This window comes from Brassica rapa, chromosome A07 (genome assembly GCF_000309985.2).
Source record: "Brassica rapa cultivar Chiifu-401-42 chromosome A07, CAAS_Brap_v3.01, whole genome shotgun sequence".
NCBI lineage: Eukaryota > Viridiplantae > Streptophyta > Magnoliopsida > Brassicales > Brassicaceae > Brassica > Brassica rapa.
In genome coordinates, this window is record NC_024801.2 from 28,652,558 (window position 1) to 28,680,030 (window position 27,473).

At 38.7% G+C, this 27,473-nt stretch overlaps 6 protein-coding genes, 1 long non-coding RNA gene and 1 pseudogene across 7 annotated transcripts; 3 read left to right on the top strand and 5 right to left on the bottom strand.

Moving 5' to 3' along the window:
- The first annotated feature begins 9 nt into the window (after positions 1-9).
- On the top strand, positions 10-3,039 carry LOC103832494 (gibberellin 3-beta-dioxygenase 2). Its single transcript, XM_033276170.1, has one exon. It carries the CDS (start codon positions 1,288-1,290, stop codon positions 1,876-1,878), a length of 591 nt encoding a protein of 196 aa, XP_033132061.1. The 5' UTR covers positions 10-1,287; the 3' UTR covers positions 1,879-3,039.
- LOC103832495 (molybdate transporter 2) lies at positions 2,807-4,614 on the bottom strand. Its single transcript, XM_009108513.3, has 2 exons — positions 3,038-4,614; positions 2,807-2,945 (listed from the first exon to the last, which is right to left on the bottom strand). Exon 1 carries the CDS (start codon positions 4,383-4,385, stop codon positions 3,051-3,053), a length of 1,335 nt encoding a protein of 444 aa, XP_009106761.1. The 5' UTR covers positions 4,386-4,614; the 3' UTR covers positions 2,807-2,945; positions 3,038-3,050.
- A 112-nt stretch (positions 4,615-4,726) lies between these two features.
- On the bottom strand, positions 4,727-7,189 carry LOC103832497 (ADP,ATP carrier protein 1, chloroplastic). The gene is made up of 5 exons (XM_009108514.3): positions 6,425-7,189; positions 6,056-6,310; positions 5,836-5,979; positions 5,394-5,741; positions 4,727-5,299 (listed from the first exon to the last, which is right to left on the bottom strand). Exons 1-5 carry the CDS (start codon positions 7,187-7,189, stop codon positions 4,967-4,969), a joined length of 1,845 nt encoding a protein of 614 aa, XP_009106762.1. The 3' UTR covers positions 4,727-4,966.
- Positions 7,190-8,586: 1,397 nt separating this feature from the next.
- LOC117126900 lies at positions 8,587-9,448 on the bottom strand. Its single transcript, XR_004449625.1, has 2 exons — positions 9,321-9,448; positions 8,587-9,220 (listed from the first exon to the last, which is right to left on the bottom strand). It is a non-coding gene; the product is annotated as an uncharacterized LOC117126900 (long non-coding RNA).
- A 1,177-nt stretch (positions 9,449-10,625) lies between these two features.
- Positions 10,626-12,143, top strand: LOC103832498. The gene is made up of 3 exons (XM_018653047.2): positions 10,626-10,814; positions 10,908-11,405; positions 11,483-12,143. Exons 1-3 carry the CDS (start codon positions 10,736-10,738, stop codon positions 12,016-12,018), a joined length of 1,113 nt encoding a protein of 370 aa, XP_018508563.2. The 5' UTR covers positions 10,626-10,735; the 3' UTR covers positions 12,019-12,143.
- Positions 12,144-12,355: 212 nt separating this feature from the next.
- LOC103832499 lies at positions 12,356-19,577 on the bottom strand. Its single transcript, XM_033276169.1, has 2 exons — positions 14,622-19,577; positions 12,356-14,212 (listed from the first exon to the last, which is right to left on the bottom strand). Exon 2 carries the CDS (start codon positions 14,200-14,202, stop codon positions 13,492-13,494), a length of 711 nt encoding a protein of 236 aa, XP_033132060.1. The 5' UTR covers positions 14,203-14,212; positions 14,622-19,577; the 3' UTR covers positions 12,356-13,491.
- Positions 19,578-19,862: 285 nt separating this feature from the next.
- On the top strand, positions 19,863-21,591 carry LOC103832500. Its single transcript, XM_009108519.3, has 3 exons — positions 19,863-20,653; positions 20,975-21,147; positions 21,243-21,591. Exons 1-3 carry the CDS (start codon positions 20,069-20,071, stop codon positions 21,403-21,405), a joined length of 921 nt encoding a protein of 306 aa, XP_009106767.1. The 5' UTR covers positions 19,863-20,068; the 3' UTR covers positions 21,406-21,591.
- Positions 21,592-24,475: 2,884 nt separating this feature from the next.
- Positions 24,476-25,680, bottom strand: LOC103832501 (annotated as a pseudogene).
- Between the last annotated feature and the right edge of the window lie 1,793 nt (positions 25,681-27,473).

The following is a 27,473-nucleotide window of genomic DNA, read 5'->3' on the forward strand; positions in this document are numbered from 1 at the left end:
TGTTTTCTTATATAATTGTAGACCGTATATATATAGTAACATCTTATAAAAATCTACATATAATTAAGTCTACTTTCTCCAAAAAGAAGAAAAATAGACTCGCAGAGAGAAGTTAGAGAGAAAAAGTAGATCTTGGAGGTTCGGTGTCCGGCCGGCGCGTAAGCGCGCCTGCCGGCGCCGGAGCTCGTCGTCTTTCAGTTTAATCGTCCGGCTTTTGTCCCATCCTCCTCTCCGTTCAGTGACCGCCTTGTCTGAGCTGTGGTTTCATCATCATCTATGATGTATCGGATCTTGGAGTGAAGACGCGGTTGGTGTGGAGTTGATGGTGCGGTGAGGACGCGTGTAGTATAGATCTCGTTCCCGGGAGATGGAAGCATCCACAGATCCGTCGTCGCCGGCTTTTGTTACTGCGAGGTGGAAGCGTCTTTGGCTTCGCCGTCGTCGACTCAAGTCCCCGGGGTGTGAAGGCTTCCTCAGCTTCCCGCCGCCGGCTTTAGGTTTTTTAGTTATGGTTTCTTAGTGCTGGGTTTGAGCGGGGATCGTCTGGTTCTTGGTTGTCGCTTTAGATTTAAAGATTTCAAGCTTTCGCTTTGTCGGAAGAGCTCTCTAGGAGAGATGAGGCTCTCCGATGGGTGGATAGAGTGGGAAGTATTGGATGGGTTCGGCGGAGGCTCTTCGGTTATGAGCTCCGTTTGAAGTTTGTGGTGGTGAGGTGATTCCGGTGGTGAGACGAGGCGGAGTCGGCCAAGTCGAGGCGGATGCAACGCGTGCAGTTCTGATGGGTGGAGATGCATCCACGTGTTCGGCGTCCAGTCTTTTTGACGCTCGAGTCGGTCGTCGTCACACCGGGGATGGTTTGGGCCGTTGGCCCGTGTAATGGGTACTGTGGATTATTGGGCCGGGTTTTTTTTTTTTTTTTATGTATTCTGGGCTTTTATGTAATCGGTTTCGGGGTTCGGCCCGATCTTTTTAATATTAAAAACATTGACGGAAAAAAAGGAAGAAAAATAGACTCGACCAAAAAAAAGATATGTGGACGTTAGTAAATGACTTTACCGTTGACTATATTAATTTCTAGTTCTTAGTAAAAAACACAATGAAAGTGGATGGACCCACCAAAGATGTCTCTGTCTCAAATATCAGTGGTGTATCTGTAAAGTAACAACAGTATTTATGTCATTTATAGCAGGAAAAAAAAACTTATCGACCTATCACTTTCTCAAATACTATATTTGACCATTTGGATACATTTCTATATTTCTGATACATAGATTTCACAGTGAAATTATGGAAGAGTACGAAGAACATATGCAAAAGTTGGCAGCGAAGTTGATGTGGTTAGCACTGGGTTCACTGGGAGTTGAAGAAAAAGACATTGAATGGGCTGGGATTAGTTCAGACTTTCAAGGGTCCCAAGCAGCTATCCAACTAAACCACTATCCAATATGCCCAGAACCAGACCGAGCAATGGGCCTTGCGGCACATACCGACTCAACTCTCATGACCATACTGTACCAGAACAACACTGCCGGTCTCCAGGTTTTCAGGGATGACGTGGGCTGGATCACCGTGCCACCTGTCCCTGGATCACTAGTGGTCAACGTCGGTGACTTACTGCACATTTTGACCAACGGAATATTCCAGAGCGTTCTTCACCGAGCTAGAGTTAACCACATCCGATCTCGCTTCTCCATGGCTTACCTGTGGGGTCCACCTTCTGAGCAAATGATCTCTCCGCTTCCCAAACTGGTTGATCCTCCGCAGTCTCCTCTTTACCCATCTCTCACTTGGAAACAGTACCCTGCAACCAAAGCTATCCATTTTAATCAGTCTCTTTCCTTTATTAGAAACTGTCTGTCTTTAGACCAAATCTCTTGATGTTTACTTTTTCTACTGGCTTTAGTGTACAGTTTTAATTGAATCTCCTTAATGTTCTAGTGTTTATTTAATTTTTTTTTTAAAAACTAAAGTTGCAAATCAAACGTATATATATATTTATTCATACATTGACACTTGGATAAACATGCATTCATTGCGGCGGCAAAGAATGATGTAATTCGTTACTCCACGCCATCATCAAGAACAAATCAATGAGAACTGAAATCAACAGCTATGTGTGGTCTGACTGCAAATATCAAACATTTGAGCTCGGATTTGTCGACAAATATGAAATAGAATCAGAAAGCTCTGTTTTTTTTTTTGTTACCAGAAGGGATCGTTTCCTTGTGGCCAAAGTAGTTCAGAGAAATCTTTGCAAGCTTGGGGCTCCGTCGCATAATCAATCCCGAAACTCTCGTGGATTCGGTAATCGTCAACAACGACCATAGACATGTAGCCATGGGAGGCCTTGTGATTCTCATTCTTGATCTTGACCTCGTAAGGGAGATCATACATCTCCTTCATGCCGGCAAGCAAGCAAGTCATCCCTGAGGTCTGATGAAATGCCATTGAACTCTGCCACAAACCACCCACCCCTGCTCCTCCATTGCTTTTCGGACCTCGTCTCTGATCGTGTTTCAGTGACTCGTTCCTGGCACTAGTTTATCGCGGGCAGGAGAAGTCGAGGATTGGTAAGCATTGTGAGTCCATAACCAAAAGGTGTTATTAGGTAGGTTAGGTAGGTAGGTGATGACGAGCTTAAAGATTACTCTATAATTTAAACACATACTTTTGCGTTCTATTTATACAAATAGGTAACCAGTATATAATAAGTTCACCAGTGAGTGCAAAAACGATCCTTCGTAGAAGCGCGACAATGAGATCCGGCTTTGGCTCTCTATTATTTTGCTGCTTTCTTTAGTTTAAAGATTCATAACTTTATACACTTTTATTATATTAACATATTGGTTAAGGGTTTAACATTCTTTGCGCAATCGAAACAAAATACACTCTTGGAATTTAAAAATCAAGGGACCGCGTAAAAACAGAGCGATAAGGGTTCCAACCTGCAAACACAAGGAGCTAAGGTTGAATTGAGGCTGAGCCAGCAACTGAGAGAAAGACGAATTGGCTGACATCAAATTTTGAATATTCAGACCTCAAAGGTTAAGTTAGGCCACATGAGAAGCTGTTTCGGAAGAGTCTAGCGTTCTTAGCTTCAGTAGCAAGTAAAGAACAACTCCACACCCAAACCCCAGGGCTGCGCTTGAGCCTGTCATTGATACAGCAGCGCAGACCAGCATGATAAACGAATCTTCCTTCGTGTTCATATCTTTGGAAGCCATGGCAAGTTCGATCCCTGCGAACAGCAAGAGAACCCCCAGTATTCCGATCGGAAACTGGCTCAGAATCCTCACAAACGAGTTCCCAAACACCAAACCCACAATCAGTTTCCCGACTCCGAGAAAGACAACCGACAAACCACTCCTCGCGCCGAAACGATACTGCCCAGCTAACCCACCCGCACCGTGACAAACCGGCATTGCGCCAAACCAGCACCCGATTAAGTTCATCACACCAACGCTTACGGAGACTGTAGTAGCTGATAGTTCCTTGTCGAACAAGTCATTGGATAATTTACAGACAGCGATCACAGAGTTAAGCACAGAGAGTGGAATCTGAGGAATCGCCGCCCGTACAAACCCGATCTTCCAATCCTCCCAAGTGATTTTCAGGATCTTGAACTTTGACGGACCAAATTTAAGGTCTTTGAAAATGGAAGGATCGCGTATGAAACAGAGCACTAACCCGACAAAGAACACGATTAGCGCAGATGGAATCGAAGAGAGAAGACGCAGTCTCCTCCGGCGAGATTGCGCTTCGTTGCTGGCGGGGAAATCTCCATCTCCGGCGCAGTCTCTGTCGGTGCCGGAGCCGGTGGACAAAATGATGAAGAGAAGGGCAGCAAGAGCCAAGACAAGGCCGTCGAGGCCGAGCCAGGAACGGGGAGAAGAAGAGGGCTTGAGAGTGGCAGTGTCGTAGTCATACCTCACGTATTTGATGGCGGTGAAGGCGAACTGAAGCCCCTGAGAAAGCTGGACGCCTCGTACCACCGGGAGAGGGATGAGGTTGTAGAGGAAAGACATGGCTCCCGTGGCGCCGAGGAGGAGGAGCGTTGCGGCAGTGGATGCTCCGGCGGCGGCGATCTGAGAAGGGGTGAGATGGGGTGTCTCGGAGACGGCGACGGCGGCGATGGACTTCATGGGCTGGACGGGCATAGGGATGTCGAAGAGGAGGCCTGTGGCGATGTTGTAGAATCCAGTGAAGATGAGAGTGGCGGAGAGATCGAGATTGGAGACGAGAGTCAGGGTCAGGACGATGGGGATGAAGGTGCCAAGATCCCCGACGGCGCCGGAGAGTTCAGAGGAAAGAGGGTTCTTGAGGCGGAGACGACGGCGGAGCCACCCGCATCGGCCGGAGAGAAGAGGAGTGGTCGCTGTCTCCATGATTGGTTGTGTTGACAAAACTCTTCTTTTTTTTAAATATTGGGAATCGTGCCCCCGGACAAGTTGGATAAAAGACGGCTCTTCAGACAGTCGTCTAGTCGTTGTTGTTACTTTCGTATCGACGTGCCAGTATCAACTATCAACCATCTTAAATATATATATTATTTGCATCTTTTGTCCTTTTCAAATTTTTTAGAATTGCGCTGAGGCCCTTACCTCTAGATTCCACTGATGTTGTCCAGACAAAAATTAAAGCTCTTGGTCTTCTGACTCTCTAGCTATGCCCATATGAAAGTATACCCAACTTCACGCATACTTATTTCTTACCATGAATTTTTTTCTGAGTAAGAACTAAATCTATCTTTTATTGATGTTATATGACTTAACAATACACACAAATTTTATCATGTAACAAACTTATAACGTAAAGACCAAATTGAACTGAAAAGAATGGGCTATAGACCAAAAAAAAAAAAAGAGTGGTAGGTGGTGCAAAAGAGAGATTGGTCTTTTCTCACTCTCAAAATCTTATTTTTGATTTCATCCTTCATTCCTTTCCCCCTAAAACCAAAAGCTCTCTTCTAAATGTTGGTGGGAGCTGATTTCTCAGGTGAACTGCTTGAAGATTCTCCCAGGGAACCTTCTTCATCTTGAGACACAACAGGGATCTTCACCGACGAAGCTCTCTCCATTTCCTTCTCCAGCTCTTCCTCAGACCTCAACGCGTTGAACTGTCCCTCCAGCGACTTAGCTGCAGCTAACCACGCAGTGACAATGACCAACAAGATCATTCCTAGGTAGGGCGTTGAATTGGCTAGTGATCCAAATGATAAGATCATGAACTGCTGTATCAGAGCACCCCCTGATTTCCCCAACGGGTTGCATACCACGTCAATCGCAGCTTTCCCTTTGACCTGCACCACGCACCACAATTGGCACAAAGCTAAAGAACACACAACTAATCTTTTCAATATGGATTCTCTTGACAACAAAGGAAAGTTAGCAAACCTTGGTGTCCTCATCCAAAGGGATATAGGCCATTTCTTTACAAGGATCGAACAAGCTGTACTTGGCACTCTTGCTGAATATATTCTGAAGGGCACCAACATAGACAGCTGCGAGTAACGGAGTCATACCAAGCTTGGCAACAAGTGGTGCGAATGGGCCGCCAAACAGTATCAGAGAGAAGAAGGCAACGCCAGTCAATAGCAGAACAGTTGGGGTGATCTTTGCTGCTACTCCCCAACCATACTTATCAAATACGTATTGGCTGAGAAGCATCATCGTGAATGTTGCAATACCAGTGCAGGTTGAGAAGTCCCCCATAAATGCTGAGTACTCGTTCGGGCTAGGGAACTGCACTCAGAGAGTATAAAGAAGGAATTTTCCTTTAAAAAAAAAAGCTAAGCATTGTGAATGCAAGGACGTTAGATGAGAAGCTGTATATTACCTGAGCTTTGAGCTTTGATTTCCAAGTGACTTCCACAAGGTTGATACTAATACCATAAGCCACCACTAAAGTAGCAAGATCCCTAATGTATGGTGATGACACCAAGAACTTCAAGCTCTCCATCGTTCCCATCTTCGGTTTGTTCTGTAAAAGGAGAACAACAAATCAGAAGAGTCCTCCTACTCATAAGCTGCAAAAAGGAAACAGAACAAACCGTTACCTTCTTCTTCTGGCTACGTGCTGGAAGCGGAACGTATGTATTGACCCACCAATAGAGGAAACAGATGGCAAGTCCCATCCCAACCACAATGCTCATCATGGCTTTCAGTGAAACTGCCCATCCGTCAACTCCAGGACCAAGATTCTTTCTCAAGTTAGAGAAGTATTTCACCGTTCTTCCAGAGAAAATGAGCGCAACATTGGCTCCAAGTCCGAATAAAGGATAGAATTTCTTGGCTTCATCCACAGTTGTGATCTGCAAGAGAGATTGAACAAATGCTATCACAAAACACTGACTTGTAAAACATTATATGCTGCACATCAACAAACTCAGCTGAAACCAAAGACTATTCCAACAACCAAACATGACCTGATTAGCAAAGCCCCAGAAGAGAACAGAAATGACCACACTACCCCAAAGCTCAGCCATGACATAAAACAAGCAGAAACTCCAAATCCTCAGGATAGCAAGAGGACCCATGAACCTTGGGCCGAGAGTGGCAAGGAGCTTATCAGCAAGAGCTTCGGGGTGAATATAGTTGCTGAGAGGGTACATGACGAAACCGAAGGCCCCAAAGTAGAGGATGAAAGGGATGATAACGGTGTAAAAGAGAGCCTTTTTGGAGAGAACGTTGGAGAGCTTGGTGTAGAGGAGCATGAAGCCAATGGCCATAGGGAGATTGACCCACGTCTTCAGGAAAGGTATAATCTCAGCTGAGCTCCCTTTCGCAGTCACCACCAAGACGTCCTTCGTGTCCCTCAGGATCGTGTAGTTGAACAGAATGCAAAAGAACATTAGGCCTAAAGGTATAATCTTTTTCAAGGTCGTGACCTCCACGCCGAAGATCTTCGGCGACGCTGCAATCGCCGCCGTGTCTCCGTCGCCGGAGGACGCTGCTCCCTCCGCCTTGCATATGAACTCGGTGCTCCTCAGCTTGTGGGAAATGGAAATCCCGCGAAGGGTTGGCTCAAAGGATTGAAATTTCTTAGAGGATAGAGACAAGGCAGGTGGATTTCTCGGTTTGGAGGCGAAAAGTCTGTGCTTTAAGCCGTGGGAGGGCTGAAGAAGGCTCCTCATGCCGATGGGTTTGGCGGGTAAGGAGAGAAGTCCTCTGGTTTGTATCACGGTTGCCATCTCTCTCTACCTCTTCAGCAAAATACACAGAGAGAAATGTGAGAGGAGGATTGAGATTGAGAGGTGATGATAAAGGAGTAGTGGGTAGTAGTGCGATGAGAAAGAATATAGTTTCTATTACTACTTTACCTAAATTGAATCACGTGTCTATTAAGTATTAAACAAATACTAGTTCATGTTTGAAGCAGTGCTTAATGTTTTATACAATTAGTCAATTCGTTTGCGTATCAATGCAAAACAAAATATATATATATATATATGTGATCAAAGGTAAAAAAAACAAGATAGATTTGGATTTATCATCTTCCTTGATTGGTGGATAATCAACTAGTCATCTACACACTCCATTGTTATGATGTCAATTTCTTCCCTTTTCAAACGTTAAAGAATTTGCTTCCTCCTCCTCTTCCTCCAAGTTGACCGGCCGCTCCCAAAATAAAGATGTCAAAAGAATTAGGATGACCAAACTTTTATCTATTTTAGTGGAACTTTTTTTGTCATTTTGAGCATTTTATGTGTTTGCTTTCGCCACGGTATGATTCTATTCCAATGGACCAGTTAGAAAACATATATGCGATCCACCCGTAGATATACATATTCGTTGAAAAGGTTTTAAGGTGGTTTCAAATTTCCAAGAGGCGCATCTATCTAGCTAGCCAAGTGATGATGATACGTCGTGTGCTTCCATGAAAGAGACAGCTCCGATCGATTGTCAATGTTTCAACTTGGTAGCTGGCTGCTACCTCCATTCTCAGTTTTCTCTTCCTTTTTTTTTTGTTTCCTGTGAGAAACATTATAGTAGGACCCAATCAGACGTTAACCTTTTACTGCAACCCAACAGTAATGAGATAGTCCACGTGGGAAAATGACAACGGTTAATGATATAAGCGCAAGGAGGCACTTTTTACACAGCATTATTAATATTAGGCATTGTCCTTGTCTGTGGGTGTGGTGGTGACATACACGGTGTTTCATGGACACACGTCATCACCTTCCTTTACATGCATGTGTCTTTAACACCTTGAGCTTTCCGGCCAAGATATTTCTCTCTCTTTTGTCTTTTCACTTCCTAATGACAAAAACAAAATTCTTGTGACGGCGCGCTCTGTATTCGCCATGCCATTTTCAAGACTGTCTTTGTATAGAAAATTATAATATCTGAGCTTAGATGACATGCATAGTTTACTATAAAACCTTTTTACCATTAATAATTTACTATTGAAGTTTTATGTGTTGGTAATAGCTAGGCAAATACACTAAATAGTATGTGTGTTCTATATAATCTGGGGTTGGTCGAGAAATTTAGATGTTTAGTTAGGCATGTTTACGAACATAATAATCTCCAGAACTTCTTTTCTAAAAAAAATCATTTTTTATGACTTATTCTTGGATATCTCTAGGTTCACCAACCAATAAGATTGTGTTATTTTATCTTCAAGAATAACTCTTACTTCTTTACCTTGAAGCATTTGGTTTACATGTTTGCTTATCTAGCTAGTTGCTATAATGCTATTACACGATGTCACGATTCTAAAAAGGCTGGTTCAGTCTTGGTCACAAAACACAAGCCTTATTCTCCAACAGAGTTGACAACCTTACCATAACTATACATCAATGGGATCTTCCCCAACACTCTATGAAACTCCCTAATGCATCTCCCTCTTCTCTTCCTGTGTTCTACTCTTCTACTGCTCAACCCAACTTCTCTTACCCCATTCTCCACTTGCTCTTCTCCTTCTTCGTTACGCGCATCACCCCAATCCCTAACTCTCTCTGCTCCCACCATGATTGGACCTGCTCTCAGCTTGTCTGAAGCTACGAAATTCATCAGTATATCCTAGCAGTTGCGCATCTGGTCGACAATCCCCCTCATCTCCTCCATCTCCATACCTCCATTGCAGCTATACTCGAAGAGATCGTCTTGTTTCATCATCATGAACTTGGTTAAGACGATGGAGTACTTATCCGGGTGAACAGCGTAATTCCACTCTTTTCCCTGCAAGTCAAAGCCGTGCGATCTCACAAACACTCCTGCCACATAGAAACCCACTCCTCACTGATCCTGTTAATCTCATATAGAACAGCGTGTGTGTGTCTCTATAAAACATTGAAGGCAAAAAAAAAAGATTACCCGGGAAGAAGCAGAAGGTGAAGGTGAAGGTATTCCGGTACAGGAGTCTCTCGACTGAGAGATTTGGTTTCCCGATTCACTACTTGTACCATAGTCTTCGTCGAGCCCCCTAATCAACGGCGGGAGATAATAGTGGTTTACAAAGCACGTGAAATTTAATTATTAATCAAAAGTAAATAATACAGGCTTCTATTAACAAAGCCCGATAATAACTATATAACTAAGCCCAAATAAAGCCTAAATATCTGGCCTAAGAATGCTAACCCCTGATATCTGGAGTTATTTTTTTTTATTTTTCTTGTTGTGACAGCTTGAACCTTTCTATATTTTCTTAGTTCCAGATATCGATAACTGCGACAAGTCAAAACTCTCTAGCCTCCTTGCATGTGCTTCTATCCTCCAACTATTGTCGTAATATATGTTCATGCCACGTACATAAAATTAAAGATCTTAATGTTTTCAATTAAAAAAAATAAAGATCTTAATGTTCCCTATCTACTAAAGAATTTTACACAACAATATCTTGCTCTTGTATGTGTACTTAATCCCCTATACATCTTCCAGATGCTTTTTTTTTCATTACATAACTAATCATTTCAACATAAATAATTATGACATTAATTGCTAAGAAAACTAAAACTTATGTCTTGTAAGCTAGTTTTATTGGGATGAGTTGGATTGTGATAGACTAATCTCCAACATTTTGGAATATTAATGGTGGAAGCTTCTAATGCGGTAGAGTCGGCAGTCGTGCCTGCACCAGAAAACAACATATCCCTCTTCACGTGTTCCTCCTCCTAGTGTGATCATTATTTTACATTTATCATGTATCATTGGTTCATTTTGACTTCATCTTTTAGTATGTTTTTTTTTTCCAACCAACAGCATATAAAAATATTCGTGGCAATATAGGTTAATGGACCATGTTGCGTTATATACGAAAACAGAATATAACAGACATTAATACATAGGCTATAATTATCTTAGTATGCTAATGATCAATCGTCATGACATATTGACATCTCAAAGTTGCATTATTTCAATATTTTTTTTTTCAAATCATGTCATTATATAGCTTAAAGCTGATAAAACAATGGCTTTTTTTTTGTCAACAAAACTTTAGTAGTATAACTGTTTGAAACAATCGAGATCTTAATAATATATAATCCTTGTTAAAAGAAATAAAAAAATGCATCGAAGAAACCGAGTTCCTAATCACGAAGTCAATGTTTCCTGAGCTAGCTGTATGTGCATCTAATTACATACAGAAACCAGGAGGATGCTTCCAGTGGCATTCATCAAAACCAGTGTTATCCTCACAAACTCAAACCCATAAAAACCCCCATCTTTCGCTACTCTTTGAGATATATTAAGTCACCATCTTCCATACTCATCTCTCACCCGAGATAGCCACAATGTACCAAGAAGTCGTACTTCTCTTAACTCTACTATGCGTTTCTTCCAGTGTCGTCATATCGGGCCCGATCAGTGATGGTAGTGTAACTCCAAAGCTCACCATCTAACACACTATTTTTTTTTGTTAACTTGTCAAATCTCTAACAAAATATTAATGGTTGGTGGTTTCAGGTTTATTACCAAACGGTAATTTCGAGATGGGTCCTAAGCCATCTCAACTGAAAGGATCCGTTGTTAAGGGACGAACCGCCGTACCTAACTGGGAAATAACCGGTTTCGTGGAGTACATTAAAGCTGGTCAGAAACAAGACGACATGGTCCTGGTCGTACCGGAAGGCTCCTCTGCTGTCAGACTAGGCAACGAGGCCTCTATTTCCCAGAAAATCTCTGTCCGATCGGGCCGTCTGTACTCGGTTACGTTCAGCGCGGCTCGAACATGCGCTCAGGACGAGCGGCTCAACATTTCCGTCACTCATGAGTCCGGTGTCATTCCTATCCAGACCATGTACGGCAGCGATGGTTGGGATTCATACTCGTGGGCTTTTAAAGCTGGTGGACCGGAAATAGAGATCAGGATCCATAACCCGGGTCGTGAGGAGCACCCGGCTTGTGGACCATTGATCGACGCGGTTGCTATCAAGGCTTTGTTCCCTCCCAGGTTCTCCGGAAGTAAGTAAACCGGAAACAAGTCATATGTGTTGTTATAGTACTAAAAACCGAAACATGCTGATTTATGTTTTTTTCAGATAATTTGATAAAGAACGGAAACTTCGAAGAAGGACCTTACGTGTTCGCCAAGGCAAAATGGGGAGTACTGATACCACCTTTCATCGAGGACGATAACAGTCCGTTGCCTGGTTGGATGATCGAGTCTCTTAAGGCCGTTAAGTACGTGGACAAGGCTCATTTCTTCGTCCCTGAGGGACACCGAGCCATAGAGCTAGTTGGAGGCAAAGAGAGTGCCGTTTCACAGATCGTGAGGACGACGTCACTCAACAAATTCTACGCCCTCAGTTTCAAGGTAGGAGACGCAAGAGACGCTTGCGAGGGACCAATGGCAGTGGAGGCGTTCGCTGGAGGGAGGAAGATCCTGGTGGAGTACGCGTCTAAGGGCAAAGGCGGGTTTAAACAAGGGAGGCTTGTGTTCAAGGCAGTGTCTGCGAGGACTCGTGTCACTTTTCTCAGCACGTTTTACCATATGAAGAACGATCACTCTGGATCGCTGTGTGGTCCGGTTATAGATGACGTCAGGCTAGTGGCGGTTAGGACACTTGGAGGATGAGACCGGCCGGATCATGTTCTAATTACCCCTTTTGGTTTAAAGTCAAATGTACGGACGGGATCATAGCCTAGTAAAATGGTTGATTGTAATGTAATTTTGTTTCAATAATAAATGTAATTTTACGATCTAATTAATCTATTTTTACACAGTTATGATCATTTGGATATACTTAGTATCAGTTTTTAATTCTGTTTTAGTAATTATAATTTTATAAGAAGTCTAACAGAGATTGGAGAGGTCATCAATTAATTCAAAATGGATAAATCTCTGTTGTTTTTCAACCTATGGGGTTTGCACACGTCATATTCAATGAAAAAAATAGACTTTTTTTTTTTTTTTTTTTTTTTTGGAGTATGAAAAAATGCGGGAAAACCTGGCACGTACAAAAAAAAAAAACGTCGCACGGGACAAGTCGTAGGTCATGAGGAGAAGAATCATTCAATGGAAATGGAATCTGAAATCAAGCTCGCGGCACTCACCTTTCTCTCTGCACTCCTCCTCCGTCTCCGCTCGCCAAATGGGCTTCGCTGCAGATCTCGATCCGATCCACAGCGATGATTGATGATTGTCTATGAATCTGAATGGCATTGTTTAGAGACGTCGATTGACTGATTGATTGATTGATTGATCGTGAAACTGGGTTTTTGGTAAATGATGAATTGTGGATTGATTTTTGTTTTCACTCGAAAGAAGCCGAATCGCTTCGCAGGTTGGATTGGATGATGATGAAATGAAATGAAATGCTACTCAGGGCTGGGACTGGGAGGGAGAGACTAGATTGAGATTGATATATAGATATGGGTTAGCTAGCCTAGCCTAGACCACATTGTTTGTTGATTTAATCCGCTATGTATTTTCCATTACCCTTCTATAGATAGTATATCATCAGATAGCGCTCTTGATTTGATTCTGATTGCTCTGCTCGATATACACTTCCCCGAGGGAAGGGTCCTTTCGGACAAATGTTAGTGTGTGATTCAAGGAGAATACTAGAGACTAAACCTCTCTCTCTCTCTCTCTCTGTGATTCTTGTCTCACTGATGAGAATATTTGGTGAAGAAGGCAACTCTTGCTCTCAACATCTTACCACCATATGCATGACCCACCTCAAGGAGGGAGAGGGAGATAAGTATATGATGAGTTTACTCAATGGCAGAGGATGAGCATGACCTTCTGGTTTTGAGTGCCCTGTCTGTTTACACTACTTTAAGGTAACCTTCTCTTTAATCTACTAGTAGACTTAGTAGTTCCACCAGCGCGATATGGGTTTCATGATTTATAGCTTCAAGTGGTTGGTCCCTGACGGACATGGCTGGCGTTGACCACCACTGAACTCGGAGGAATGATGCTATTGAGACATACGATAACCTAAATCATTTAAACATTAGGAATGATGCTATCGAGACATCGACAAAAAACTATTACACATCAAAAAGCTTTGAACAACATTCAAATTTTTGGGTTCTGAATTCTTCAGGAGGGAGTCCAACTGGGAACTATGGCCATCGCTCTTGTTGGTATGCGAGGCAAAGCAGCAAAGAAATAGTTCCGCACTACTCCATTCACGCTGATCTGAATCACCGGATGACGAGGAAGCTGATGATGCATAAGATGCTCGGGGGTATTATGCGGAAGACCCGCTGCAGTCATGATTTCAGTGTACTCAGCAGCTCTCTGCATCTCATCCCACGCCCGCTCTCTCACTGGGTCGACCAAGGGTCTGGTGTAACGGGGATGATCAGCTTTCAAGTGCTTCTCTATCTGAGTGTAAGTCCCCGAGAAGGTGCAACCGTCAAAAGCGCAGCACCTCGGTTTAGCATTGAAATATCTCCTTGCAGCCGACACCTTGATCGTCTCTTTAACCTCTCCTCTGCAGTTAGGACAGCGTATGGCCTTGGTGAACTGGTTCGTGTTTTTTCTGCAGTACTGCTTGAAACAATTGGAGTGACGACCACTGGTGTCGCACATGTAAGTACAGCATCCCTTGGAGAAAGAAGAGCACTTCAAGAGGACGGCATTGTGTGGAGGTTCCATGCAGATTACACACTTGATGTCCTCCCACTCGCCTGGGCCTTGAGTCTGGATAGGCGACTCAGGTTGGATCTCTCTTTGAGTCCTTGAAGAGCGAAGCGGGTATGGTGACACTCTTGTCATGTTGCTTGGCACTGGTCTCTCCTTGGGCATTTCTCCCCTGCTGCTAAATCATATTAAATCAATTTCAAAACCTTTTCTTTTCTTTTCAGGCTCGAATCAATCTTCTACACAGATATGTTTAAGCAAAAAAGAAGAAGCAAATTTCATGAATCAAATACAACAGCACGGTTGGATGAACTAAATAATTGAAATAAAACACTTTTATCACCCAAACAAAAAAACCAGTAATAAATTGTTTTCGGATGATCATCTCTCATTAACGACATCACCACCGCATTCTTATTCAGAATCACAATTCTGACCGAAAACGGATTTTACGCTTGGATGATAGTAATCTAACCAAAGATTATCATTTTCTGATCAGACCCACAAAGTACACAATTTCATCAGATCGAATGATGACACAAGTAAAAACACGAGCGAGAAACCTAAATAATATTGATTTTTACCTTAACCTCGGATTAATTATTGATTTTTCTTTCCCTCAAGAAAGAGTTTCGTCTGAAGCGGTGAAGATGGTGCCTGTTTGTGTGATTTCTGTCTTCCTTTTATAAGGTGCCTCCGTCTGTTCCAATTTACCATCCTACCCCTCTCTTTCTCTCCAGTCTCCACCCTTTCCTCTCTTTCCTTTTTGCCAGTGACAACCAAAATTGTCTTTTCCTTGTTGACAATTATGGAGTTTCCCTACAATGGGATGACCAGAAGCAAAGAAATCACCTTTTTTTTTTTTTTTTTGTAAACAATTTGAAAATAGCTGTATATCTTTTCAAGAAAATGTATCTTCTTATCAAACTAACTAACAACTGATAAAAGGAAAAAAACAACTATGCAAATCTCACTCTTTCTTATTATTTATTAAACAAATGAATCCAATTACAGTTATTGTACTTTAAATATGAATCTTTTAAATATTTCACAAGAATTTTAATTTAATTTTATATATTTAATACGGCGTTCACAATAGTCAAAACTACGTATTTATTACTCACACATATATATATCATACATTTTAACATAAATTATATTGTGCTTATACTAGTCAATTTTTTAAGAGAATATTATTACTTCCATTAGTATTTTACTAATGTTTTCTTTATATAATACTTTGGGAAATGGTCGAACAAATGGTAAACTGAAAATAATAATATATCTCATTTTAAGAAGCTTAGATAGTATTCCCTATGTTCCCGAATGTAAGATTTCCAAGAGTTTTCACGTTTTTCAAAAGAAAAAAAAGTTTTCACGTTTATTAAAAATATAATAAATGTTTACAATTTAGTTTACAATTTATTTTTCAATACACTTTCCAATAAATATCTATCAATAAAATTTAATCAATTCAAATATTCACAACTAATGTTTCTCAAAAGTATACAAAAATAGCTTAAAAATAAAGAAAATCTTATTTTGTAGAACAAAAATAAACTCTAGAAAATCTTACTTTCGGGAACGGAGGGAGTATAAATTTAATATATTTAATAATAAATGTTATTTAAAAAAAATTGTATAGATTTTTTAACTGATCTTATTAAATACTTCCTCTGTTTTTAAAAGATGCATATTCTAGACTTTTCACATATATTAAAAAAACTCATTAAATATGCATTGTTTTTTGTAAATAACATCTATTCATAACTTTTAGCCAATAGAAATTCAATAAACACCATTAATTTTTTGAAACTTATAATTTTTCATAAAATCATACATTGAAAAGGTAAAAAATATATCTTTTTGAAACAAATGTTTTTTTCAGAACATACATCTTATAGGAACGGAGGGAGTAATAGCCAAAATACAAGACAACAATTCAATACTCCTATACATTTTTAATTATTTTATTTACATCCAACTAGTAATAGCTTTTTTGAGAAAAAAATATTAGTCACACTCGTATTTTACTTACCGCAATAAATTAAGTGTATGAGTTTTGAAAATGATTAATTAGCTTAATATATAAACTCAGCGCCATGTTTTTAACTTTTGTAAAATTATATAAAATTATATTACTTTTTTACTTATGTACATATTTTATTTTAATGCAAATCATGTGGTATCAACTTTTTTGTTTTTAAACTAGATGTTGATATTAGTAAAAAAAATAGTAAGTAGCCAATTTTAATTTTTTTTAACTTGTTCAGTTAATATTTTTTACAAAGTTACATAGGTATATGTTTTGAGAAACCTAATTGTAACGATATTAAATATCAAATATCATTTACCTAAATACAGTTTATGGTAATTAATAAAAGTTATTATCCAGATTCAAACAAAAATGAAGCTTCCCAAAGAAATGGCTGGATGAACAAATCAATACATATACCAAAATGTACTAACTAACCTTTGACTGTCTAAGAGCACCATTATCCCAGTCTTTAGTAGGGTTTCTTAGCATAATTAACATTAAAAGAAAAAAGAAAAATCTCAATTAAAAGAAGATACGGGTTTTATATCTCCTAAATAGGAGACGTTTCTTCTCCTCTTCTCTCTGCAACTCTCTTCTCTTCCTCAAGTTTTGTTCTTTTTTTTTCTCATCCCAAAATTATTTAAATCGATTGTGTTTTCATAGCTCTTGTGTATATGTTTTCTTTTGGGTTTTGATTTTGTCATTTTTGGATTTTTTTTTTGTTTTTTTTGTCCAAGCTGGATCGTAATCGGTTGGTGAGTTTCATCCATTCAAGCTTTATATTTTAATAACTTTAAGGGACTGATCTTCATTTGGAATTGAGAAGTGTCTCTCTGTTGCGGTGGAACCGATTGTTGTAAAGTTGGCTCTTTTAGATGGGTTTTGAGAAGTGTCTCTCTTCAAGCTTCCCTTCAATAATCCAGTACGTTGACTCGATTCCTTTGATGGGTTTGCGTTAAATTAGCATTCTTGTTGTCTTTTTGCATCATTCAATATCTGAAAGATACTGATGTAAAGCATTCATTTTTTTTTAATGTATACATCGTGTTACAACACAAAAAGTGGCGGCACTTATGTAACATTGTTTGATTGTGTATATTAGACTGTGGCAAGTAAGTGTATTGACATCACTGTTGTGTTTTTGTGAGTGTTGATTCTGGTCTTCGATCGTAACTAGTAACTAGCATTATAATGGTTCAAGACTAGATTAAGAGAGAGAGGGAACTCATGCTAATCTCGATTTCTTGCAAAAAGTTTCAGCCTTTATGGTTTTGTAACTGATTTGTTTCCTTTTATGTGTGTGTTACAGAGTGTCCATTGGACTTGACTTCATCAAGCTTACTCTCGTTGCTTCTGTCTGCTCCAACAACACCGACAGAACCATGGAGCTCTACGGAATCCCATCATTGTGTTGCTGATAGTTCTTCAGCTCTTGGACTCGCACACATAAAGCAACTTTCTTGGAGGTAAAGGTAATGAGAAGATCAAGCATGCCCTCCTCTATATGTTCTTTTATTGTTCCACATAATTTTTTTTAAGAATCCGAAAATAAGAAACTTGCAATGGACCACACAAATATACCCATCTCTTAACTAAGTCTCTTAAGCTCACTTTTCCAACTAAAAATTATTAAAAAAATATTAAGACCCCTAAATGAGTATGTGGGATAATGATGCTCTAACTTCTGCAACCTTGCCAAAATATTGATATTGAATGTTTTTTTTTGTATTTAATGTCTTTCTTTCTGTTTATATATCAGTGGACCACCATAATTGATTGTGGCTCCCCCCTGGATGAGAACATATTCGAGTTGGGCTCGTAAAGTAGAAAAGAAAGATATAATATGGGAACTTAACGGCCCACTAGGCCTTGTATGATTTATTATTTTTTAACACAAAGAGGATAACGTATTCTGTGTTAGGGCTAGGCTCAGAAAAATGGAAAGCTGTAAGACCGTATGATTAATCTGAGCCCATCCACCTCTGTCTTTAAGATCAATCAACCTCGACAACGACGTGCCCATGTTATCCAAAGAATTCACAATTCAATCTTTTTTTTGTGTGAAAACAATTTAATCTTTCGAAACAACGTTTTTCTACAATCTAACTCCCATTGGTTCATGATCAAAACGGGCCATTTAAAAAAATGCAATGAGTCAACAACTTGATCTCCATACCAAGAAAAACATCAAGTATCTGAAACTAATGAGAGACCAAAGAAACTACGAAAATAGTGTTTGCTTATATGAGTATCTCAAGAGACCAAAGACAGCACACTGACACTCATCATCGTATCACAGTTTCAGTCATTCCAAAACCCTTACGATTCTCAAACTTGCAACGTATAGCCAAAATTTTTATAGCAAATTACACAGACATAAGCTCCCAAATTTTTTTTAAACCCTTAAATTTGTAAAAATAAAAATCATATAAACATTGCCACAAATCCCTAAATTAGGACCGGCCCTGGAGATTATGATTTATATTTGGCACTATTTTTTGTCCATTAAACATGCTAGCGGAGGTCATGAATTCAACGTTTATACCAATTTGAATTTGCAACTGAATTATTCTTCCTTGTACCTTTGTTGTTAGTTGTTACCCTCTGACCATCCATCCATAGCTAGGTCCCCCGTCTATTCTCTCAACTTGTATGATTTTTCTTTTTTGGTAATCATGTTAAACTCAACTTGTAAGTAATACCTTATGTAATAGGCTGTGCATTCAAAATATTTATTTATTAATTATACAGTCGCTGCATTCTTTTTCTTGTGTTTTAGTTTTGTACTCATGATATTGAATTCTTTTAGATTTATTCATCATTCAACTACTTTAGCTAAAACAAGTTTAATTGTGAAATTTTTATTTAGGCGGAAAGTAAGTATACTTTTGTAATCAATTCTTTCAAGTCTTTTTACATGCACCACCACCTACCAAAATCAAGATATTAGGTATATAGGACCAATCATATTGAAAAATTAATTTTGTATTAACATTCTAAATCATTCAATTATTTATCACGTACTGGCATCTATAAATGATCAGAAACGTACGTACATAGTGGATGATCAGGCGCGTATCTTTTTCTTCTTCAAAGCTTCCAGAGAAACCCTTAAAACGTTATTATCTACTGAATACCCTGAATATCATAGCGTGACAAAAGAAACCGAGCCCCGCCAGTTGATCAAGCATGAGAGTGATGATGAATGTGAAGCACTCAGATCTCTCACTGCTTGCCGTATAACGTCTCCATTCGTCAGCTAAAATCTGAAAAACGTGTCGAGCATTGTCTCGATCTGAGATTAACACTGTAGCTGACAGTTACTTTTAGCATTTGTTTCTATCTCTTGCTTCACCCAGCACCGTCAGTTTTTCTGTAAGAAACTATGTACTGATGGGGACAAAAGGGTGGGACGTGGGTTCCACACTTGCCCATGTGGTTATGGTCAACGTGTCAAAGTATCAGAGGCCAAGGGTTTTCTGCGATCTTTATCTATCAATCTATGGTCCCGTTAGAATTATAATTTCTCATTGTTTTTCTCTTGGCTGGTGTCGACTTGAGACCAATAATATATACATTTATCATTTACAGTCATCTAAATTAATTATGCGGCTCTTACCATTATATAAGACTATCCCCATTAGTGAACCCCATGAAAGAGTTTCACAAAGTATTTTTTTATTATTTTTTTTTGGGTTGATTTTTGTATTTTAAAAAAAAAAAATTATTTTTTCGGACCAGTCGCGGGCCGCCACGTGCCGTGGGGCCCGCGCTACAGTGATGAACCAGGTTCACTGGGAAGGGGTGGAGATAGATAGGTTCATCACTATTCCTTATTTTAATATATATTTTTTTTTGAAATATGTGTGAACCCCCTCCATAAGTTTACTAATAGGAGTGCTAAGACCCTACTAGACTCCATATTATCAATAGACATAAACGGTTTTAGTTTAATGGAGTTTTTAATATAAAACAATTAACAGAGTGATCATCATGTTATTGAGAAGCACATCTGCTCCGATACTGAACTCGTGGCTTCCACAACACTGCTCGAGAGAATCATCTCCGGAGCCCGAGTCACAGCTCCAACGCCGAAACAGATCGTTGTCTATACTCTCTTCAAAGTCCATAGACAGACACACAGGGGAGCTGTTGCACCAAACTCTCTGTGTGCACAAGGAGAGTGTTCATAAATCAAGTAACAAGGAAAACGACGGCAATGACGTAATATCACGCAGGCAACGCAGGTCATCTTTAGATGAAAGTTCCCATGGAACAGTTTACCGGAAAAAGATTTTGGATCCTTCGTCGACCTTTTTAATGGAGAGGCTATTCTCGAGCTCTGGACAAGGAGAGAAGGTTTGTGATGATGATGATCGTCTGGAGACTCTTGTGAGTGGTGGTAGTGACGGTATGGGAAGCAGCGGTGGCAAGATATGTACGGGAGGCGGTGTCGGTGGAAGCGGCGTTGACGGCGGTGGAAGTGAGGACGCCACCGATGTGTATTACCGCGAGATGATCAACTTGAATCCTGGAAACTCTATTTTGACCGGAAACTACGCCAAGTTCTTGAAAGAGGTAATAAGTTAGTATAAATTTGGTCAAGAACTTAAAAAAAAGGGTATTTCTTATCCTTTTATTACAAGATATTTTAGTAGAAACCATCCACGTGTAAAATATGTATTGCATAGATATTAACAAAATAAAAAAATATGTTTAGTTTCAGGGAATATAGGTGTTAAAAAAAGTTTTCAGGGAATATAGAGAGTAAACAATACTCTCTACAAAAAAAAAACAATACTCAATCAGTGGACAAAAAAAATACACTCCATCTTTGATAAAATATGTATTTATGTATATATATATACGTGTATATTTGATTTATGTATACATGAACAGGTGAGAGGAGACATGAAGAGAGCAGAAGAGTACTGTAAAAGAGCAATTTTAGGGAGCACCAACGATGGAAACGTTCTCTCGCTGTACGCGGATCTCATTTTGCATAACCATGGTGATAGTAAAAGAGCACACTCTTATTTCCAACAAGCTGCCCAAATGTCCCCCGAAGATTGGTAATTTTGAAACATCTACTTTATATAACCATATTATAGTTTAAGGATAGTTATTTAATTAAGACTATGATAACAATACTGCAATAATGGTTCAGCTACGTGCAAGCTTCCTACGCAAGGTTTCTGTGGGATGTGGAGGAGGACGAAGATGAAGTAGATGGAGAAGAAGAGCAAAGGAGTGATGAAATTGGCATCATGCCTTCAACAACCACCTTCCGTGACTTTTCCCAACTCTCTGCTATTTCCACGCAGTCCTAAACACAGTTATGTAGACCTTCATCTATAGTAATATCCAAACAAATAAATAAAAGGTATAGTATGCAATATGCATGTTTAATACACATATGCGTGTGTAATATTACTTCATGTTAAGAGAATCTAGATATGTTCTGTACATTTCAAATATATGGACGGCTATGTTTTCTTTGTGCCGCAGTACATGTATATGTTTTCTTTGTCTCTGACAACTTCACAATTACGACTATTCAAATTGAGACAGCATGTACATAACCAAAGCCCAGCCAACCACAGCTATATGAACTACTAGAACATTTAGGCATTAAAAGTCAACTAGACGGGTATATTGTTTGTTTTGTTTTTTCTGTATAATCTTTTGTAAATAGCTTAAAAAATCATATATGTTTTTTAACTCCTCAGCGTGAAGTTTATGTATACACTATGCAGGTTGGTTACTGGGTTTCTGCAATAACGTAAACTAGATTTTTCATCGGCACATCCGTGCGGGTAGATTTTCATTTTATAAATATATAACAGATACTATCGCAAAACTTTCAAAAATATAATTTACATTTTAGTGTTATATATTGTGTAAATCTATAATGTTATTGGTTATGTTTCTCATTCGATATTATTAATGTATAATAATTTATTTTATACATTTTACTTTATTATTAATTGTTATTATATATTAATATATTTTCGAGTTTGGTAAAATAAATTCATAGTATGAAATAACCAAATTGAGAATCTCCTTCATTTTTTTTTCTAATTGTTACAGACTGAATACAATACATTTTAAAATTTTATTTAGTTATACTATAAAACTGATATTTTCTTAGCATAATTTATATTTCTATGTTATTTATTTTAGTATATTGTGGGATTTTATAAGTAAATAGATTATAATAATACTATATTATTAATTATGAAATCAATCACTGCATTAATTTAAAAATATTTTAAAATTTTATTAGGATTTTGTTAGATTTTTCCAACATATTTTGTTATAAGTAAAAATAAAATTTAAATTTACAGTTAAAATTTATTTATTAATATCTATATAATTTATAAGATTTTTTAGAAATATTATATATTAAATAGATTAACTTAAATAATCAAATAGATGTAATTGATGAAATAGACCTAGTATGAATTTTTTATGATATTTCTTTTAATAAAGAAGATATAGAATATAATTATAAAATTTGAAAAAAGTATACACTTTTATTTTATTTTGTTTTATAGTAAAATCTTATTTAAATTAATGTATAATAGTACATATTATTATTTACAAAATTAATAAATGGTATTAATTTAAATAAAATATTTTAAAATTTTAAAAAGATTTTGTTATATTTTTCTCAACATTTTGTTATAACTATAAATAAAATTTAAATTTACAGTTAAAATTGATTTATTACTAATATTTTTATATATTTAATAGATTAATGTAAATAATTAAATAAATATAATTAATGAAATGGACCTAATAAGATTAGTATGACTTTTTTTATGGTAGATAAAAATGATACTTCTCTTTTAATAGAGAAGATTAATAATTAGAAGCAGTTACGTAAATTAATAATTAGAAGTGGGAAGAAAGGTAACTGCTTAGATTATAAAAAATGAACGTGGTTAGAGTTAATATATAATTAGAAGCAGTTATGAAATAATTACTTAAAAAAAAGTAGGTCCAATGACAAAAGAAGTAATATTTCAGAGAAAGTTGAGGATAAATAATATGAGTGATCCTGAATTAATAATATTGATTTTTTTTGTCGTTAAGTGATTAAGATGTGAGAGAAAGACAATGACAAGTTTTAAGACTTAATATTTTCTTGCTTAACATTTACAAAACATTGAAGACTAAAGTAGAATAATCTGTAATCCTTATCTCTTTTCTATCTAAACGACTGTATATTCGTCATAATGAATAAGAAAGGATTAAATTGGTTAAAGAAGAGTAGGTGTTGCTTTCCCGTACAAACCTCTGTTGTACAAAGACTAAAAACCATTTAGAACATGTCCAATTGGAGATTGTGACTGAGTTTCTAAAGACTAAAAAAAAAGAAATAAAAAAATATATTTAAGAAACCCAACAATAGTTTTGAAGAAACTCTCTGTAACATGCTCTTCCCACCTCTCAATACATCAATAGTTTTAGGCATTTCATTTTTATGATTTAAACAAAAAAAAATTAAAATAGTATTATTTTACCTTTAAAAACTTGTTTTTAAGAGTTTGACCGTTAATTTACATACTGCACTTTATGTGTTTGGCGGGATATTAAGTATGAATTTGGACTTCGCATGAGTATTGGCCACTGGTGTATGACTGGCATAAGAAACCTCCAACGCTTCTGTCAGTCTGTGCCATAAGGAGGGCCTCGGTCCAATGACGTAGGGACACAAAATAAGTTCCCCGTCCACTCTCCGCCGATTGGCCGCACAAATAACTGCTATTCCTTATGGTGGGAGAAAAATAACAGACTACATAACTCCATATCAGACTCCATAACTCCAAATTCATAAAATATGAGAATATCCCAATTGTAGAGTTCTCGACATGTTTTTTTTTTTAAACTTAAATGTACAGACATAAAACTAGTTCCAAATATCTGAAAAATCATAAAACATCTTAAAATAAAATATTTTAGAGCGTTTTCATAATTTTAAAATATTCAAAACAATAATTTATAATATTTTATTATATTATATAGTACCATAAATTTCATTTTATGGTTAACTGTGACATTAATTTTTGTCAGAAATCGAAAGTTCCAATCTAATTAATCATATCTAGTAGTATATAACTTTATCCTTGTTTCCCATGGATTTGGAATATAGTTGAACCGTCCTATGGCCAATGTCTATTGAAAGAAAAAGTAGATGTGACACATCCTTTATGGGTAATAGCTTCGTATTTTGACTAATGCAAATTCTGAACTCGTTCGAGAGGACATATAACTTTTTGCCTACCTCACCAAGAAAAAGGGAATTAAATTGACAAAAAAGTTTTTTTTATCACCAACAAACTCTTTTCTTAAGCCATTTAAAACCTTTTGTTATCCGAATTAAACAGCTGCAACTTAGAGTAATTCAAATAAAATTCATTCACAGCAAGTGACAGACGAGAAATATTTATCCAGATCGTTCCTTTCAAGCCGACAGAAGCTCACAACTAGATAGATATTAGTATTATTTCCACTCGTTTTTGGTTCCCACCCAAAAAGAAAAGAAAAGAAGAAATTAATAATGATCTTCTGCGTAAGGGTGCACCTGTTCTTCACCAACTTCGACGTAATCGTCACCGTAGATTTGATCAAGCACAAGGACCAATCCCATGGCAAAGGCTCCATCAAAACCGGCCTTCACGTTCAACGAGAAAACGTCTTTCCCAAGCATCACGTTCGTTGACGCATCCACTTTACGACGTATCTCCGCCACCTTCCGCCTCGTCTCCGCCTCCACCACGGTGCAGCTCCTTTGCCCGAAATTTCCTTCGATAAGTACTCGTTGCATTCGTACTCCGCGTAAACCTCCACCGTCACGCTGTTCCTCCCGATCATCGACGATCTCCTCACTCCGAAGATCGGTTTTTGACCGTCTGTTCTCTCCCCGAGATACCCCTCCCATCTCCGTCGCAAACTCGGCCTCTGTTTCATCGTTTAGAAAGAAAAAACCAGAGTTAGAACACCACTGTATCCGACTACTTATTATAGTATTTTATTTATAAAAGGAGGTAGGTAGGTAGGTACCTTTCGTCGGAGGGTTAGGAGACAGCGACCGTGAGCGTCCATGAGGACAACCTCATCGGTGTCGCGGTTGTTGGGACCACCGTAAGAGTCCACCCGAAAGACCAAAGTGCCCTTGCAGTCGTAAACCGTGAAACCATCTCCGGCGAAAAAGAGAGAAGTTTTCCGAACAGTCAGGTTCTTGTCTTGCCCGTGACTAAATTTATTGTCCACTAGCAAACCACCCTTCATTTTTCTCCGATTGCTGATTGGTTCCAAATTAGAAACTCAAACTCCGATTCTGAGTTTGCTGATGTGATGATATGCTTTGTAAAGCTTTTGAGTTTTGATACTTATAAGACAAGTGAGAGTTGGGGGATAAGGAAGACAACGAGTGCAAGATTTATAAGGACAAGACGACACGGAGATAGAATCTTATTTAGGAGTTTTTACAGTTTCAGCAAATGTTAAAGTGCCACGTGTCGATGACTAGTAGCTTGAACTTTTATCAAGTACGTAGATGCGCTTCGCAATTTCGCCCCTCTTTTCTTCACTTAACATATCAACGTACTACCATCGCGTATGTTCATTTTTTTTTTTGTTAAAGGGTTTTCATTAATTTAAATAGAAGAAGCAAGCAACATAAAGAGTTGATTGTATTTTACAAACAGAAACAAGTTAAATGAGACCCGGTTAGCATCATGGAGGCTTCCAAATGCGCAGGAGAGGAGTTCCTAATGTTTGACCAAGAGCGACCATTGCCATGCACTTGTCTGAGACCATGCGATGGATGTTCCTACCCAAGACAGAGGATGGAATCGTTAGACCTGAATGGAATCTGATGTTACGCTCTTGCCATAAGCTGTAAACAGTTGCTTGCCAAGCTTGTAGTAGAGCAATTTTGATAGAACGATCTGAAGAAGCATTCGGTAACCACGCCATAGTCGCATTCCATGAGGTTGGAGGAGAGGTAAAATTGAGACGAGCACAGATAGATGACCAAACTTCCACCGAATATGGACACTCAAAGAATAAATGATTCCTTGATTCATCAGCATTACCGCATAGGAGGCATATAGTATCAACATCTAGACCCCAAGAAAGGAGACGGTCTAATGTAGGATTCCTATCAAGAATGAAGAGCCAAGTAGTTGTTGCATGGCGTGGGATGAGTCCTTTGTGCCAGAGGAGGGGAGCCCAAGCTTTTACAGGAAGATGCGGCCGAATAGCCTCCCAAACCAAACGAGATATGAAAGATTTATGAGTATTCCCGTTGATGATCCATTTAGGAACATCTGGTCCATTAGCTGGGGAGATTGTGGTAAGAAAAGACAATAACTGAAGCTGACGATTAGACCTTGCTGCAGAGAAAGACCAAGAACTCCCATTCCAAACATCTGAGACCAGCGCAAATAGTGGGATCCCCAAGAGGGTTGGTCCATCTTGACCAAGATAGCTGTAAAGAGGGCCAAAGGGAGTCCATGGATCCCACCAGAAATAAGTGTCATCGCCTCTGCCAATAGAAATTCTGATGAAGTCCAAGGCTTTTGGGCGTAGCTTGAGTAATCTCCTGAACATCCAGGAATAAGTATAATTTTTCTCATTGAGTGACCAAAAAGAGGCTCTGTTCAAGTATCTCTGTCTCATCCAAGCTACCCAGATAGATCCAGCTCTGAAGAAGAGCATCCAAATTAGCTTCAAGGCACATGTTTCACTCCATGTCTCTATATTTCGAATACCTAAGCCACCCTCTGTTTTCGGAGTACAAAGAGCCTTCCAAGCAACTTTTGCACCTGTTGAAATCCCAATAGTCCCATGCCACAGGAATGAACTGCAAAGAGAGTTGATAGCTTTCATTACCCGCTTTGGAAGGAGAAAAGCGCTTGACCAATAGCCAATAATGCCCGAGATGACAGAGGTTAGCATGGTTAGCCTCCCCGCCATTGAAAGGGATCGTGTAGTCCAGGAACTCAATTTCTTTTTGATCTGCAACAAGAGCGGATCACAGTCTGAGAAAGACAACTTCTTCGTACAGAGAGGAGTTCCAAGATAGCGAACTGGTAAGTTAGAACGAGTCAGCCCGAAACGACTAGCAATTCGCTGAATCTCAACTTCTGCAATCCCTGAAGAGAACATATTCGTTTTACTTACATTAACTGCAAGGCCAGACATCATTTCAAAATCTGATAAAACGGTAAAAACTCCTTCCAGCGACGATTCAGTGCCCTCAGTGAATATGAGTAAATCGTCAGCAAAGCACAAGTGAGTAAGTTGTTGATCAGCACAGTGCTGGTGGTATCCAAAAGAGCCTGACAATGCAGCTCTGTTCAACATTAGCGAAAGAATATTCATC

Bases quoted from the DNA above. Each gene is read 5' to 3' on its own strand.
- LOC103832494 (XM_033276170.1), top strand. From the start codon at position 1,288: ATGGAAGAGTACGAAGAACATATGCAAAAGTTGGCAGCGAAGTTGATG.
- LOC103832495 (XM_009108513.3), bottom strand. From the start codon at position 4,385: ATGGAGACAGCGACCACTCCTCTTCTCTCCGGCCGATGCGGGTGGCTC.
- LOC103832497 (XM_009108514.3), bottom strand. From the start codon at position 7,189: ATGGCAACCGTGATACAAACCAGAGGACTTCTCTCCTTACCCGCCAAA. The intron at 6,311-6,424 runs GTCATGTTTGGT...TCTCTCTTGCAG, and splicing joins TCTGGGGCTTTGCTAATCAG to ATCACAACTGTGGATGAAGC. The intron at 5,742-5,835 runs GTAATATACAGC...CTCTGAGTGCAG, and splicing joins AATCAAAGCTCAAAGCTCAG to TTCCCTAGCCCGAACGAGTA.
- LOC103832498 (XM_018653047.2), top strand. From the start codon at position 10,736: ATGTACCAAGAAGTCGTACTTCTCTTAACTCTACTATGCGTTTCTTCC. The intron at 10,815-10,907 runs GTAGTGTAACTC...TGGTGGTTTCAG, and splicing joins ATCGGGCCCGATCAGTGATG to GTTTATTACCAAACGGTAAT. The intron at 11,406-11,482 runs GTAAGTAAACCG...TGTTTTTTTCAG, and splicing joins CCCTCCCAGGTTCTCCGGAA to ATAATTTGATAAAGAACGGA.
- LOC103832499 (XM_033276169.1), bottom strand. From the start codon at position 14,202: ATGCCCAAGGAGAGACCAGTGCCAAGCAACATGACAAGAGTGTCACCA.
- LOC103832500 (XM_009108519.3), top strand. From the start codon at position 20,069: ATGTTATTGAGAAGCACATCTGCTCCGATACTGAACTCGTGGCTTCCA. The intron at 20,654-20,974 runs GTAATAAGTTAG...ATACATGAACAG, and splicing joins ACGCCAAGTTCTTGAAAGAG to GTGAGAGGAGACATGAAGAG. The intron at 21,148-21,242 runs GTAATTTTGAAA...ATAATGGTTCAG, and splicing joins CAAATGTCCCCCGAAGATTG to CTACGTGCAAGCTTCCTACG.